This window comes from Loxodonta africana, chromosome 6, assembly GCF_030014295.1.
Source record: "Loxodonta africana isolate mLoxAfr1 chromosome 6, mLoxAfr1.hap2, whole genome shotgun sequence".
In the NCBI taxonomy this organism is placed as follows: domain Eukaryota; kingdom Metazoa; phylum Chordata; class Mammalia; order Proboscidea; family Elephantidae; genus Loxodonta; species Loxodonta africana.
The window spans coordinates 43,746,361-43,762,652 of NC_087347.1; the positions used below are offsets into that span (position 1 = coordinate 43,746,361).

General features: G+C 39.4%; 1 protein-coding gene across 2 annotated transcripts in view; it reads left to right on the forward strand.

The window, feature by feature from the left end:
* Nucleotides 1–16,292, forward strand: part of SUMO1 (small ubiquitin like modifier 1) — a 38,333-nt gene that overhangs the window by 12,651 nt on the left and 9,390 nt on the right. For both annotated transcript variants that reach the window (XM_023542313.2, XM_010602442.3), the window contains exons 2-3: nt 6,599–6,673; nt 9,488–9,565. In XM_023542313.2, the coding sequence (XP_023398081.1) occupies nt 6,599–6,673; nt 9,488–9,565 (153 nt within the window). The remainder of the gene's footprint in view (nt 1–6,598; nt 6,674–9,487; nt 9,566–16,292) is intronic.

Consider the following 16,292-nt stretch of genomic DNA (forward strand, 5'->3'; position numbering starts at 1 on the left):
TGTAAATGAGAACTGTTGTGTTTTCATATCTTCTCCAGCTTAGTTGTCTTTCTAAATCCAGCTATCTTCTATTTTTAAGCTATTCCATCTATAGCTTAGAAAGTAGAGTTCATAGTGCCCGATGGGTGGTAAATCCCTTTACCACTCCACTTACCCCAGTTCAGTGTCTGTATGATACAGACTTGAAAATTTATGTTTTTTTTCTTTCATCTTATACACATTTTAATTTTTTTTTCTGTCACCAGTTTCTTCTGCTCTGGGGCTGTGTTGTCTTTCCAGCCAAATTAACTAGCCCTCTCTAGAATCGTCTCTTCTCTAATGACCTACTGTCCCAGACTTAGTGTTGAATGCTTTCACTGTTTTATAACCAGTGTACCATACTATTCTGTATTGGTTGCTTTTTCGCAAGGGTGAGGAGGAAAGAGGGCGTACAAAAGGCACAGAGATCACTGGAGACAGACTGGCTTTTTTGTCCAAGATCTTCTCATTTTCCGTGATAGTTTATCAAAGAAAAGAAAAGAGCACATGAAACACTAGATGTCTGATTAGGCAAACATGAGATTATCGAACAGGTGATACAAATGATTGGCATTCTAGTGGTTCAGAGTTGGGGAGAGATCACCAAATGAGTGACATGGGGAAGTGGCAGCTTATTTATGGAAATTTCAAATCTGAGTGTTCACATGCTCATATGAAACTGAAGTGACTTATCTTACTCCCAACAGTTTATATAAAAAACTGAAAGGATCTTTGTTTGAACTGGCTGTTGTATACAGTAGAGGTATGAAGCGTGGCTAAGATTTTTTGTTATAATGTAGAGAATACTGCTGTTAATTCAACAAACTTTTAGTAAATTGCCTAGTATTTGTGTGGTACTGTGGAGATTTATAAAGATGAAAAACTTGGAAACTTGTAAAATTGTTGAGAAGATAAGACACAAAACTGTCACAGAAAACATTAATTTATTTAACAAGCACTTTGAATGTCTTCAAAGTACCAGACACTGTGTTTGAACCAGAAATAGAAGAGTAAGGCATGCCAGTAAGGAACTCCATCTACTGAGAGATACAGATATGCAAACAAGTGGTTATAATAGATAAGCAGTATGAGACCATGTAAGAGAGTGATCAGTAAAAGCTTTTTAGAGGATGTCTGAGTGGAGTTTTGAAAGGGGAGATACAAGCATAGGGAATTAGCATGTACAGAAATAATGGAGATTAGAGAGAGCCCTTTTCAGGGAATTGTGTAGTTCAATATGGCTGAAGCATAGATTATTAGTGAAGAGAGTTGGGAGAATGAGGCTGGATTGTAGGTGGGGACCAGCACGTGAAAAGCTGTTGTATGTCAGCTAAGGATCAGATTGGATTTTAGAGAGCTGGGTCTGGTGGCATTTTGGAGAATTAATTAAAGGGAGCAAGACTTATGCTGTTGCAGTAATCTAAGTGAGCAGTAGTGAGTGTTTGAACTAAGGCAGTGGGATGGAGAGAATGAGATGGATTTGAGAGCCACTGAACCCTGGTGGCATAGTGATTAAGTGCTACAGCTGCTAACCAAAAAGTCAGCAGTTCGAATCTACCAGGCGCTCCATGGAAACTCTCCGGGGCAGTTCTACTCTGTCCTATAGGGTCGCTATGAGTCGGAATCAACTCGACGGCAACAGGTTTGGTTTTTGGTAATAGAATCATGAGAATGATGGATGATTAACTGTGGGGTTTATGAGAGAAAAAGTACTCAAAGGTGACCCCAAGTTTCTGTCATGGGCAGCTGAGTATATGGTAATGGTTTATTTTAACGGGGAATTCCAGGAAGAGTTGTAGTTTGTTTTGATTTTTGTTTTCTGGACGAGATGTTATAGCTAACAGAGGAATTATTGAGACAATGCATTCAGTTTTGGACTCCTTTACATTGAGGTACTTGTGGAATATCTAAGTAGAGATATTCAGGCACTTGGATAAATGAGTATGAAACTCAGAAAAGTTGTCAGATTGGAGAGAATGGTTGTGAATTATCAGTATCTGAGAGGCAGCTGGAATCATGGATCACCCAGAGAGACAAGGAAGAAAAGAGAGAATTGAATCCAGAGGAACAACAGCATTTAAGGAAAAGGAACTACGAAAGGGCCGAGATAAGAGAATGGAACTTTGGAAGCCAAACGTGAAGAGGTTTCAAGGGAGAAGACATCAGTGTTTGTTGTTTTAGAGAGTTAAAGGTGAAGTTTCAAAGTGTCATTGGATTTAGCAATAGGAAATCCAATTGGTAACCTTGGTGAGAGCAGTGTAAAGTTGGAATTATTGCTATTGTGTTAGGTTCTGTTGAGTCCGTTCCCACTCATAGCGACCTTGCGTACAACAGAACAAAACACTTCCAGGTCCTGCGCCATCCTCACAATTGTTGCTGCATTTGAGCCCATTTTTGCAGCCACTGTGTCAGTTCATTGTGTTAAGAGTGTTCCTGTTTTTCACTTTTCCAAGCACAATGTCCTTCTTTCTCTAGGGACTGGTCCCTCCTGATAACATGCCCAGAGTACGTGAGACGAAGTCTCACCATCCTCACTTCTAGTGAACACTCTGGCTGTACTTCTTCCGAGACAGATTTGTTTGTTCTTCTGGCAGTCCGTGGTATATTCAATTTTCTTCGCCAACACCATGATTCAAAGGCATCTATTCTTCTTTGATCTTCCTTATTGCATATGAGGTGATTGAAAACACCCAGGCTTGGGTTAGGTGCACCTTAGTCTTCAAGGTAACATCTTTGCTTTTTAACATTTTAAAGAGGTCTTTTGCAGCAGATTTGCCCAGTGCGATGCGTTGTTTGATTTCTTGACTGCTGCTTCCATGGGTGTTGATTGTGGATCCAAGCAAAATGAAACCCGTAACAACTTCAGACTTTTCTCCATTTATCATGATGTTGCTCATTGATCCAGTTGTGGGGATTTTTGTTTTCTTTATGTTAAGGTGTAATCCATACTTCAGGCCACAGTCGTTGATCTTCATTAATAAGCGCTTCAAGTCGTCTTCGCTTTCAGCAAGTAAGATTGTGTCACCTGCATATGGCAGGTTCAAGTGGAATGGTGGGACATAAACCAGATTACAGTAGGTTGACAGTGAAAGTAGGAAAACAGATGCTGAGTATGCTTGTAAAAAGTTTGTGTAGAAAAGATGGGGACAATAACTAGAGAAGAAGAAGTCAAGGGGAAGTGTTTTTAAAGTGAGAAAATAAATGCCATAAGAGATGAATAAAGTACAGATAGAAATATTGAAGGAAGATACTCCCAGTTGGAAGGTTGAAGGGAGAATTTTTGCTTCCAAGAAGAGTTTTTTAAATCCTGATTTCAGATGATGTGTGGGATGGATTTCCCTGAGATAATTTTAGGAGAGGCTAAGATGAGATATATATACTCCAGGTAAAAGAAACAGGAGCCACAAAGGGCTGAAGATGGAAGAATGTGGATGGACATATTTGGAGAACAGCAAATAGTCCAATTTAAGCCAGTCTTTCAGTTTGTAAAACGAGTGGTGAGATAAAGATGAGAATTGAGCTTGGTGATGGAGGAACTGAATGCCATGCTGTGGAGTTGTTTTTTAAGGTACTGGAACATTTTTGAGCAGGGCAGTTACATGAGGAGCTGTACTTCAGGAAGAGAATTCTGACAAAGGGCTAGAGGCTGGATTGGAAGAGGGGGAAGAGCTCTTTTGTTCTGAGTAGCCCCTACAGCTACCCAATCTAGTAAACACCAGAGCAAAATCACTGCTATTGTGCTGGTATCTCTGATGAAGGATCAGGCTTTGGGGAGGTTTTTCTTCTTAGTGTGAATTCAAGTAAAGCTTCTTAACAACTCCTCCCTGAAGTTAAAGAGGACTTGGGGCTTGGTGGCTGTTTTTTGCCCTTCACTGCATGGAATTAAAGCGGTCCTGGCCCTCTCAGTAATTAAAGGAAGAAGTTACTGTTTACTATGAATATAAATTTATAGAAATGTGGTTGTGAGTTCTATTTGAAGACAGCCCTCTAGTTTGCAGGTAAAATACTGTCTTCACAAAGGGTTAATTTTGTTTGCTGCCACAATATGTAGTAGTCAGCAGCTGTTGAAAATGAAAAACAAGCAAGGATTCATAAAAACAAAGTCACTTATGTTATTTAAGCATTTTCTGACTCTGTCCTGTTTCATAAAGTTAAAAGCTACTTCTTGTTTAATATGCCCTGTTGGAAACCCTGGTGGCGTAGTAGTTAAGTGCTACGGCTGCTAATAAGAGGTCGGCAGTTCAAATCCACCAGGCACTCCTTGGAAACTCTATGGGGCAGTTTTATTCTGTCCTATAGGGTCACTATGAGTTGGAATCGACTCGACGGCAGTGGGTTTTTTTTTCTGCCCTGTTAATTTTTGAGTGTTGAAGAGTTTATTAGTTTTAAGTTACTGACGAGAGATACATGGATAATGGCTCTGTTATTTATTATTTATTGTGCTTTAGATGAAGGCTTACAGAGCAAATTAGTTTCTCATTAAACAGTACATATATTGTTTTGTGACATTGGTTGCCAACCCCACGACATGTCCACACTCTCCCCTGCTTGATTTTGGGTTCCCTGTTTGCATTTGTCCAGCTTTCCAGTCCCCTCCTGCCTTCTTGTCCTTGCCCCTGGGTGGTGTGCCTGTTTAGTCTCATGTACCTGGTTGAACTACATGTCTTAATGTTTGATTTATGGGCCTGTCTAACCTTTGGCTAAAGGGTGACCCTCAGGAGTGACCTTTGTACTGAGTTAAAAGGGTGTGTGTGGGGGGCATACTCTGGAGGTTTCTCCAGTAATGGCTGTTATTTTACTTGCAAAATACAGTATGGTTAGTGGCACAGTGGTTAAGTGCTTGGCTGCTAACCAGAAGGTTGGCAGTTTGAACCCACTAGCTGCTTCTCAGGAGAAATATTTAACAGTCTGCTTCTGTGAGGCAGTTCTCCTCTGTCCAGTAGGGTTGCTATGAGTTGGAATTGACTTGATGGCGACAGGTTTTACATTCTTGTGAAGTGTGTATTGATTCTTTGATATTACTGTAAATAATAATAAAAAAAAAGGGTATATATTTAAATAAGGAGTGCTGGTGGTACAGTGGTTAAGTGCTTGGCTGCCAACCAAAAAGGTCTGCAGTTCAAACTGACTAGCTGCTCCTCGGGATAAAGATGTTGTAGCCTGCTTCTGTAAGGATTAAACCAAAAACCCGTTGCCCTTGAGAAAGATTGGCGCATCTTTCTCCTGTGGAGCAACTTGTGGGTTCGTACCACTAACTTTTTAGTTAGCAGCCAAGCACTTAACCACCGCACCAACGCGGCTCTTTTTCGGAAAGATTACAACCTTGGAAACCCTATGGGGCAGTTCTACTCTGTCCTGTAGAGGCTGCTGTGAGTTGGAATCTGCCGACTCACTGGCAGTGGGTTTGGTTTATATATTTAAATGAGTAGAAAATTTGGTGGCCAGACTAGGGTATAGCACATGGGGAAGGAAAAAAAGCTACTGTTACAACACTCTTGAGTGAAATTTTCCAAGGTACCCTTTCCTAAAAATGACTTACTTATTCTTGAGACACTTCATGATGAAGTGGTTTCAACTTAATTCTTTTCAATATCTTTTTATTTGAAATATCTTATAGCCTTTTCTTCTGTTCCATATTTTTTGTCTCTCCTTTTCCTTCTTATCCTGTTTGTACTTTTTCTTAGCTCAGTCCAGTTCTCCTAATTTTTTTTTTTCAGCCATGCCTGCAATTGGGTATAATGCTTCATATAGTCTAAAATAACAGATGACATAAAGTTGATTTATTCTGACTTTAGAATAGACCAAGTATTGGTATTTGATTTTCTGTCCTTATTAGGCTTTGCTTATGCTCATATGATTAGTTTACATTTCTTAGTACATTTGGTTAACTGGAATAATTAACTCCTTAGGATAGGCCGTGACAAGATAAGTCTTGGATTGAGAATGTTTAGTTAAGAATTTGTGGAAGATAAGCTATATATGGCTAATAGAAATTGACTGTGGAAACCCTGATGGTTTAGTGGTTACGTGCTGTGGCTGCTAATCAAAAGGTCGGCAGCTTGAATCCACCAGGAGCTCCTTGGAAACTCTGTGGGGTTGTCCCATAGGGTCCCTATGAGTCGGAATCAACTAGACTACAGCTGGTTTGGGTTTTGGTAGGGCAGTGGTTTCTAAGACGTTCCCCTGTCCAACAGCATTGCCTTGTAACTAACTTGTTAGAAATGTAAATTCTCAGCCCCACCCCAGACCCACTGAATCAAAAACTGGGAATATGGGCCTCAACAGTGTGTTTTAACCAACTCTTCATGTGATTGTGATGTATTGTAAAGTTTGAGAATCATTTCTGTAGGATATTCTGAAAAGAAACCTGTTTGCAGATTTCTCAGTGAAACTGGTGTTTGGGATAGTAGTTTGATGTAGGCTTTTTTTTTTTCCTTATTGGGCTGACAGAGAAAATAACTACTCCTTTTGTGTTCCCAGTTGCAGATTTTGTGTCTTGCAGGAAAGTAATGGATACTCATAAATGATTAGTTAAAATAGGATATAGGAATTTTTATCTTTAAATTTACTTTTCTTTCAGGAGGCAAAACCTTCAACTGAGGACTTGGGAGATAAGAAAGAAGGAGAATACATCAAACTCAAAGTCATTGGACAGGTGAGTTTTATTATTTTTATCCTTTATTTGATCCATTGAGTTGATTTTTATATATGGTGTGAGGTGGGAATGCAGCTTCATTTTTTGCTTGTGGTATCCAGTTGTCTCAGCACTTTGTTGAAAAGACTTCTTTCACCATTGAATTACGTTGACATTCTTGTTGAAAAGCAATTGACTGTAAATGTGAGGGTTTATTGATTTATTTCTGGGTTCTTGAATATATTCCCTTTGTCTATATTTCAAACCTTATGCACATGGATTATTTTTTCTTTTTAAGAATTACTGATTTGTATGGATCCTTTATATTTTATATATGTTGTAAATACTTTCTCCAATCTGTTGCTCAATTTTAGTTTATATTGTCATTTACTGTATAAGTGTTTTTACATTTTTATTTACTAAGATTTATCAGCCCTTTTTAATGATTTCTAGATATAAAATCGTTACAATGCCAGAAGGAGCTCTGGTGGTGCAGTGGTTAAGCACCTTGCTGCTAATCTAAAGGTTGGTGGTTTAAACTGACCACCTGCTCCGCAGGAGAAGGATGTGGCAGTGTGCTTCTGTAAAGATCTCCAAAAACCCATTGCTGTCGAGTCGATTCTGACTCATAGTGACCCTATAGGACAGAGTGGAACTGCCCCATAGGGTTTACCAGGAGCAGCTGGTGGATTTGAACTGCCGACCTTTTGGTTAGCAGTTGAGCTCTTAATCACTGTGTCACCAGGGCTCCCTGTAAAGATTACAGTTTTGGAAACCCTATGGGGCAGTTCTACTCTGTCCTATAGTGTTACTATGAGTTGAAGTCAAAGGGGCCCTGGTGGCATATTAGTTAAGTTAAGTACTGGGCTGCTAAACAAAAGGTCAGCAGTTTGAATCCATCAGCCACTGTGCAGGAGAAAGATGTGGCAGTCTGCTCTGTAAAGATTTACAGCCTTGGAAGCCCTGCGGAGCATTCTGCTCTGAGCTGACCCGTTGCCATTGAGTTGATCCCAATGCCAAGATTAGAGGAAAAAAACTCAAAAAGAATAGAAAATATTAAATTTTTAAAACGTTAGCTCTTTAATTCATCTGGGAGTTTTTTTTAGTGTATGGCGTTATGTATGCTATAAGAAATTTTATCTATTGATGAAATTATCCATGGACAGAGAATTTGTGTTTCTTCATAGTTAATAGTCACAAACAAAAATATTGTAAATATGAAACCTATGCTAATGTACATATGTGAAAGTGATATATAATTGTAAGGACTGACTTTGGGATTTTGTAGTATGCAAGTGCCAGTATTTTGCCTGATAGTTTGCTCAATAGTCTGGATAGAATAAAAGAATTTGTGGTCCCACAAATCAATTTGACTGACTCAAGATTCTTGTTCATTTTATTCAAGGGAGAGAAGCTAGACTCAGTTGGATGATTTCTTACGCAGTAAAAAGTTTCTCAGTGTGCTATTCTGTGGTATCTGCCTCTTTCATAGGTTTGACCATCTTCAGTGACACTTCATGGGGGGGGAGGTGCATTTCCTTTATGTTTTCAATTGCTTTTACAGGTTTGTGATAATTCATTACCCGTCCTCTTGTTATTTTGGAAATAGAATGGGTATTAAAATTGTGAACGAATGCATCTTTGAATTCAAAGGGGCATGCATACTCTTGTGCTGCTGATTTTAACACCTAGGACAGACTACCATTATGTATGTTTTATGTATATATATATGTATGTTATATATATACATATATATGTTATATAGCACTATAAATAACAGAAAAGATATTGAAAGAAATTTCTTTTGTAATTGGTATAAAGCACTTTAAAATTTTTTTATTATGCTTTAAGTGAAAGATTACAAATCAAGTCAGTCTCTCATACAAAAATTTATATGCACCTTGCTATGTGCTCCTAGTTGCTCTCCCCCTAATGATACAGCACACTCCTTCTCTCCACCCTGTATTCCCCGTGTCCATTCAGCCAGCTTCTGTCCCCCTGTGCCTTCTCATCTCCCCTCCAGACAGAAGCTGTCCACATAGTTCGATGTGTGTACTGGAGCCAAGAAGCCCACTCCTCAGCAGTATATCATTTTCTATCTTATAGTCCAGTCCAATCCCTGTCTGAAGAGTTAGCTTTGGGAACGGTTCCAGTCTTGGGCTAACTGAAGGTCTGGGGACCATGACCTCCAGGGTCCTTCTAGTCTCAGTCAGACCATTAAGTCTGGTCTTTTTATGAGGATTTGAGGTCTGAATCCCACCGTTCTCCTGTTCCATCAGGGGTTCTTTGTTGTGTTCCCTGTCAGGGCAGTCATCGGTTGTAGCCGGGCATCATCTAGTTCTTCTGGTCTCAGGCTGATGTGGTCTCTGATTTATGTGGCCCTTTCTGTCTCTCGGGCTCATAATTACCTGTCTTTGGTGTTCTTCAGTCTCTTTTGCTCCAGGTGGGTTGAGACCAATTGATGCGTCTTAGATGGCCACTTGCTAGTGTTTAAGACCCCAGATGCCATTCACCAAAGTGGGATGCAGAATATTTTCTTAATAGATTTTATTATGCCAGTTGACATAGATGTCCCCTGAAACCATGGTCCACAGACCCCTGCCCCTGCTACTGTGGCCTTCGAAGCACTCCGTTTATTCAGGAAACTTCTTTTGAGAATGATTTAATTTGGAGTATTTGAGTAAAACCTAGGCATGCTAAAAAGTACATTTTTTGTGTGAAAATGTAAGTGACAAGGTTTATATTTTTATTTGAACTATATATGTGCTTAAATAATTTGGTTCATGCAAGTGGTTTATACAAAGAGGGATAATATTTTTTCTTTTACCTCCTTAGGATAGCAGTGAAATTCACTTCAAGGTGAAAATGACGACACATCTCAAGAAACTCAAAGAATCATACTGTCAAAGACAGGTTTGTATATGGTAGTATTAAATACGATACTTTGCAATTAGTTTTAAGGAAACCTGTCAAAAGAAAAATTCCCTTTATTATTTTCACCATCAGCAACTCAAGGAGAATACTCTTATTTTTATCATTCCTTCTACCCAATTTAATTGCCCTCTTTCTTCTGAAGTCCATTTCAAAGTTTGAATTCATAAAATATGTGTAACAGTTTCAAAAGTAATTCAGGATTGTAAGGATAGCTATATATGAATGTTTCTATCTTGATGCCTCACCAGTGTATGTAACAATAAAGGCAAGTAATTTTTAGTGACCACTATGAAATTTCCTTGTGCTTCTAATCATGGATGTTTAGCAATTTGTTAAATTTGGTGATCATTCAGTTTATTATTTTTATGCATAGTACCTGCAGGTTACTCTTAATTCCATATTTCCAGTGTCAAGGAATTTGCTTTTTTTAATTCATGTAGAAATCTAGTAAATTTATTAATACCAAATCCTCTCAGATCTTAGTCTTCATGAGCTAGATTGTTAGATCAATAGCCAGTTCTTTTAAACTGCCAGTTCAAATTTGGTCTCCATCACTGGCTGTGGGACCTTTAATTGCTATAGGCCTTGTTTCCCTGTCGATAAAATGGGAATATTATAGTGTGTACCTCATGAAGATTGAATGAGATAACCTATGTAAAGCACATAACTTGGTGTCTAAAAACCAAAAAAAAAAAAAAAAACCAAACCCAGTGCCGTCAATTCAATTCCAACTCATAGCAACCCTACAGGACAGCGTAATACTGCCGCATAGAGCTTCCGAGGAGCACCTGGCGGATTTGAACTGCCGACCCTTTGGTTAGCAGCCGTAGCACTTAACCACTATGCCACCAGGGTTTCTGGTGTCTAAAAAGTGTTCAGTAAATGTTACACATATTTTCATTACTAATAAAATGGATTTTTTTAAGAAATGGAATTAGTGTATATGAGACAACTAGGATTTTTAAAAAATAAAATTAATTTAAATAAATAGGCAAAAAAATGTTTAGTTAATCCCTATTAAAATATAATCATTCTCACCAGTTGCTGTTGTGTTGATTCTGACTCATAGTGACCCTGTGTATGTCAGAGTAGAACTGTGCTTTGTAGGGTTTTCAGTGGCTGATTTTTTGTTAAAAGTCTCTACAGGCCTGGTCTTAATCATATTAATCATATTACATAATGCTAAATCATGAATTGTAGGCTATATTTTTAGAAGGCTTGTTTTCTATAGTTGTACTTTGTAACTCATACACTTTTGCCAGATTTTTGTTTTTTAGATTGGTTTCCATAAAAACGTTTTGACCCCAGCACAAGATGATGTTTTGGGTGCCGTGGAGTCGGTTCTGACTCAACAGCAACCCTATAGGGCAGAATAGAACTGCCCCATAGGGTATCCAAGGATGGCTGGTGGATTTGAATGGCCCACCTTTTGGTTAGCATTCGAGCTCTTAACCACTACAGCACCAGGGCTCTAACAACACAAGATAATGATTCTTTAAAAAAAAAAAAATCTTATAATTGAAATGAAGAAATATTTTACCTTTGTTCATTTGTGCTCAGTTATTTAAAATAACCCTAGAAAGAAGTTAAATGAGTCAGTTATCTTGGTCTTACATGCTGTGTAAAAATACATATTGAAAGATAGTTTTCATTTGGATGTTGTTGGATGTCCAAAACAATGAAAATCTCAATTACATTAACTTTTGAGCAAAATAAATGATCCTGGGTTTGTACTTGCCGGTGAAGTTTTTTCCCTTTTAGTGAGTGCCTTAGGCTGCATTCTCTAGAGGAGGAAAACCAGTGAAACATATATACATAATATATAACATATATAAAACCTGTTGCCGTGGAGTTGATTCCAACTCATAGCGACCCTATAGGATGGTAGAATTATGCCATAGGGCTTCTAAGCAGCAGCTGGTGGATATGAACTACTGGCCTTTTGCTTAGTAGCCAAGCTCTGAACCATTATGCCACCAAGGCTCTGTAAATATTTATACCAAAAACCAAACCCGTTGCTGTCGAGTCAATTCTGACTTGTAGTGACCCTGTAGAACTGCCCCATAGGGTTTCAAGGAGCAGCTGGTGGATTCGAACTGCCGACATTTTGGTTAGCAGCCATAGCACCCTGTAGCTCTTAACCACTGCACGACCAGGGCTCCACATAAATATATAGAGAGAGATTTAATTGGAGGAAATGGCTCACACAGTTGTGGAGGCTGGCATGTGCTAAAATCCTTGGGTCAGGCGTCAGTCTGTAGGTGTCTTCCGACTCACATGGTTGCAGGGGCTGACGAACCCAAAATCAGCAGATAGATGATAGGCTGCTGGCTCACAGGACTATGGGAGCAGCGAATCCAAAAATTGTCAGGTCAGGCAGCAGGCTACTGGCTCGTGTCCTGAGAACAAGAGGTCAGATGATGATGAATCAGAAGCAGGATCCAGAGTTAGCATGAGACTTGCTGGGACATCCATTTATATATACTGGAGGCAGGCTACACTTCCAAGGAAATTCCCTTTTCCACTGATTGGCTGCTCATAGCAGATCTCTTTACAGAGGTGATTATATCAGATCTCATCATGGAGGTGATTACTTTATATTACATTATGGAAGAGCAATCAGTCCAGCGTCTGCCAAACCACTGAGTCATAGCCTAGCTTAGTTGATATATAACATGAACCATCACAGTGAGTCATCTGTCCCCATTTATTTTGTAAATTTTATTGTGTTTTATTGAACTTTAGGTGAAAGTTCAGAGCACAAATTAGTTTCTCATTCAAGTATTTATACACAAATTGTTCTGTGACGTTGGTTGCAATCCCCATAACGTGTCAGCACTCTCCTCTTTTCCCTTTCCACCCTGGGTTCTCCGGGTCCATTTGTCCAGTTTTCTTGTCCCTTCCTGCCATTTCATACTTGCTTTTGGGCAGGTGTTGCCCATTTAGTCTTAAGTACTTGATTGCCTGTTACTGTTTATTTTATGGGCCTGTCTCATCTTTGGCTGAAAGGTGGACTTCGGGAGTGGCTTCAATTCAGAGTTAGCAGGGTGTCCCGGGGCTACAGTCTTGGTGGTTCTTCCAGTCTCTGTCAGACCAGTAAGTCTGGTCTTTTTTTGTGAATTTGAATTTTGTTCTACATTTTTCTCCCACTGTGTCTGGACCCTCTATTATGATCCCTTTCAGCGTTTCTGGTGGTGGTAGCTGGGTACCATGTGGTTACTCTGGGCTCAGGCTGCTGGAGGCTGGTTCATGTAGTCTGTTAGTCCTTTGGACTAATATTTTCTTCGTGTTTTGGTTTTCTTCATTTTCCTTTGCTCTTGACATGATGGGGCCAAAAGATGTATTTTAGATGGCTGCTCACAAGCTTTTAAGACCCCAGATGCTACTCACCAAAGTTGGATATAGAACATTTTCTTTATGAGCTATGTTACGCCAGTTGGTTTAGATGTTCCCCAGTCTGTCCCTTTTTTAGCTATCATTGTTGACTGATTAGAAAATTGTATTTTGGTATCTTTTTTGATATTTGAAATGCTCTCTATGCCATCATGGAGTCTTGGTGGTGCAGTGGTTAAGAGCTCAGCTGCTAACCCAAAGGTCAGCAGTTCAGATTCACCAGCTGTTCCTTGGAAACCCTATGGGACAGTTCTGCTCTTTCCTGTAGGGTTGTTATGAGTCAGAATCTACCCAACGGCAACTGGTTAGGTTATGCAGTCATGTTCACAAAGCTTATCTGGCTAACTATTGTGCTTTACCAAATTTCTACAACTTAATCTGTTTAAAACCTGTTTTGCTTGTATATTTGGAAGCTAGCAAGGGTACTCATCTAATTTCTGATTTTAGCATTTTCTGTTAGCTTAGTGATAAGGGGAAACTATAGAATAGTGGTCAAGAGCACATGCTTAGGAATCTGACAGGTTTGAGTTTAAATTCTTGGCTAGCTGTCTGTCTCAGATTCCCTGTCTGTAAAATGAAGATAAGGTGATAATATCTACCTTCCAGGGTTGTCGTCATGAACATTTGTGGTTACATATGTAAAATACTGATTGGGGGCGAGGGGCTAGCAAATAGTTAATACTCAATAAGTGGAAATTATGATAGCAAATTTGCTGTCTGGTGTTATGTTCTGTGCAGCTGGTTGAAACTTTCATTATTTGCTTTTTGTGCATCAAAACCAAAACCAAACCCAAACCTACTGCTGTCAGGTTGATTCTGACTTATAGCGACCCTACAGGACATAGTAGAACTGACCCATAGGATCTTCAAAGCTGTAAAACTATTTTTTTTTTTGGCTTTAACAAAGAGAAGTTTATTGGTATCAGCTCTAGGGGAAGGCTTTCTCTCTCTCTCTGCCTTCTCATCAGTCTTCCCCTGGACTAGGAGCTTCTTTGTGCAGGAACCCCGGGTCCAAAGGACATGTTCTGCTTCCAGCACTGTTTCTTCGTGGTATGAGGTCCCCAAGTCTCTACTTGCTTCCATTTTTTAAAAAAATTTTTATTGTGCTTTAAGTGAAAGCTTACAAATCGAGTCAGTCTCTCATACAAAAACTTATATATACCTTGCTATATACTCCTAGTTGCTCTCCCCCTCATGAGGCAGCACACTCCTTCCCTCCACTCTTTTCGTATCTATTCGGCCAGCTTCTGACCCCCTCTGCCCTCTCATCTCATCTCCAGGTAGGAGATGCCCACATAGTGTCATGTGTCCACTTGATCCAAGAAGCTCACTCTTCACTGGTATCATTTTGTATCCCATAGTCCAGTCCAATCCCTGTCTGAAGAGTTGGCTTTTGGAATGGTTCCTGTCTTGGGCTAACAAAAGGTCTGGGGACCATGGCCTCTGGGGTCCTTCTAGTCTCAGTCAGACCATTAAGTGTGATCTTTTTACAAGAATTTGGGGTCTGCATCCCACTGCTCTCCTGCTCCCTCAGGGCAGTCATCAGTTGTAGCCAGGCACCGTCTAGTTCTTCTGGTGTCAGGCTGATATAGTCTCTGGTTTTTGTGGCCCCTTCTGTCTCTTGGTTTCATAATTGCCTTGTGTCTTTGGTGTTGTTCATTCTTCTTTGCTCCAGGTGGGTTGAGACCAATTGATGCATCTTAGATGACCGCTTGCTAGTGTTTAAGACCCCAGACGCCACTCTCCAAAGTAGGATGCAGAATGTTTTCTTAATAGATTTTTTTTATGCCAGTTGACTGAGGTGTCCCCTGAAACCGTGGTTCCGAAACCCTCACCCCTGCTGCCCTGGCCTTCGAAGCGTTCAGTTTATTCAGGAAACTTCTTTGCTTCTGGTTTAGTCTAGTTGTGCTAATGTCTCGCGTATTGTGTCTTGTCTTTCCCGTCACCTAAAATAGTTCTTCTCTACTATCTAATAACTGAAACCCTCTCCCTCCCTCCCTCCCCATTCTTGTAACCGTCAAAGAATATTTTCTTCTCTGTTTAAACTATTTCTCGAGTGCTTATAATAGTGGTCTCATACAATATTTTGTCCTTTAGCACCTGACTGATTTCACTCAGCATAATGCTTTCCAGATTCCTGCACATTATGAAACATTTCACGGATTCATCATTGTTCTTTATTAATGCGTTGTATTCCATTGTGTGAATATACCATAATTTATCCATTTTTCTGTTGATGGGCACCTTGGTTGCTTCCATCTTTTTGCTATTGTAAACAGTGCTGCAGTGAACATGGGTGTGCATATATCTGTTTGTGTAAAGGCTCTTATTTCTCTAGGATGTATTCCAAGGGGTGAGATTGCTGGATCGTATGGTAGTTCTATTTCTAGGTTTTTAAGGAAATTCCAAATGGATTTCCAAAGTGGTTGTACCATTTTACATTCCCACCAGCAGTGTATAAATATTCCAGTCTCTCTACAGCCTCTCCAACATTTATTATTTTGTGTTTTTTGGATTAATGCCAGCCTTGTTGGAGTAAGAGGGAATCTCATTGTAGTTTTGATTTGCATTTCTCTAATGGCTAATGATCATGAACATTTCCTCATGTATCTGTTAGCTACCTGAATGGCTTCTTCAGTGAAGTGCCAGTTATACCCTTTGCACATTTTTTAATTGAGTTATTTGTCTTTTTGTAGTTGAGTTTTTGCAGTATCATGTAGATTTAGAGATCAGATGCTGATCGGAAATGTCATAGCTGAAATCTTTTTTCCAGTCTGTACGTAATCTTTTTACTCTTTTGGTGAAGTCTTTAGGTGAGCATAGGTGTTTGATTTTTAGGAACTCCTGGTTATCTGGTTTCTTTTCTGTATTGTTAGTAATGTTTTGTATACTGTTTATGCCATGTATTAGGGCTCCTAGCATTGTCCCTATTTTTTCTTCCCTGATCTTTATCATTTTAGATTTTATATTTAGGTCTTTGATCCATTGTGAGTTAGTTTTTGTGCATGGTATGAGGTATGGGTCTTGTTTCATTTTTTTTGCAGATGGATATCCAGTTATGCCAGCACCATTTGTTAAACAGACTGTCTTTTCCCCGTTGAACTGACTTTGGGCCTTTGTCAAATATCAGGTGCTCATATGTGGATGGATTTATGTCTGGATTTTCAATTCTGTTCCATTGTTCTATGTATCTGTTGTTCTAGCAGTACCAGGCTGTTCTGACTAGTGTGGTGGTATAATAGGTTCTAAAATCAGATAAGAGTGAAGGCCTCCTACTTTGTTCTTTTTCAGTAATGTTTTACTTATCTGGGGC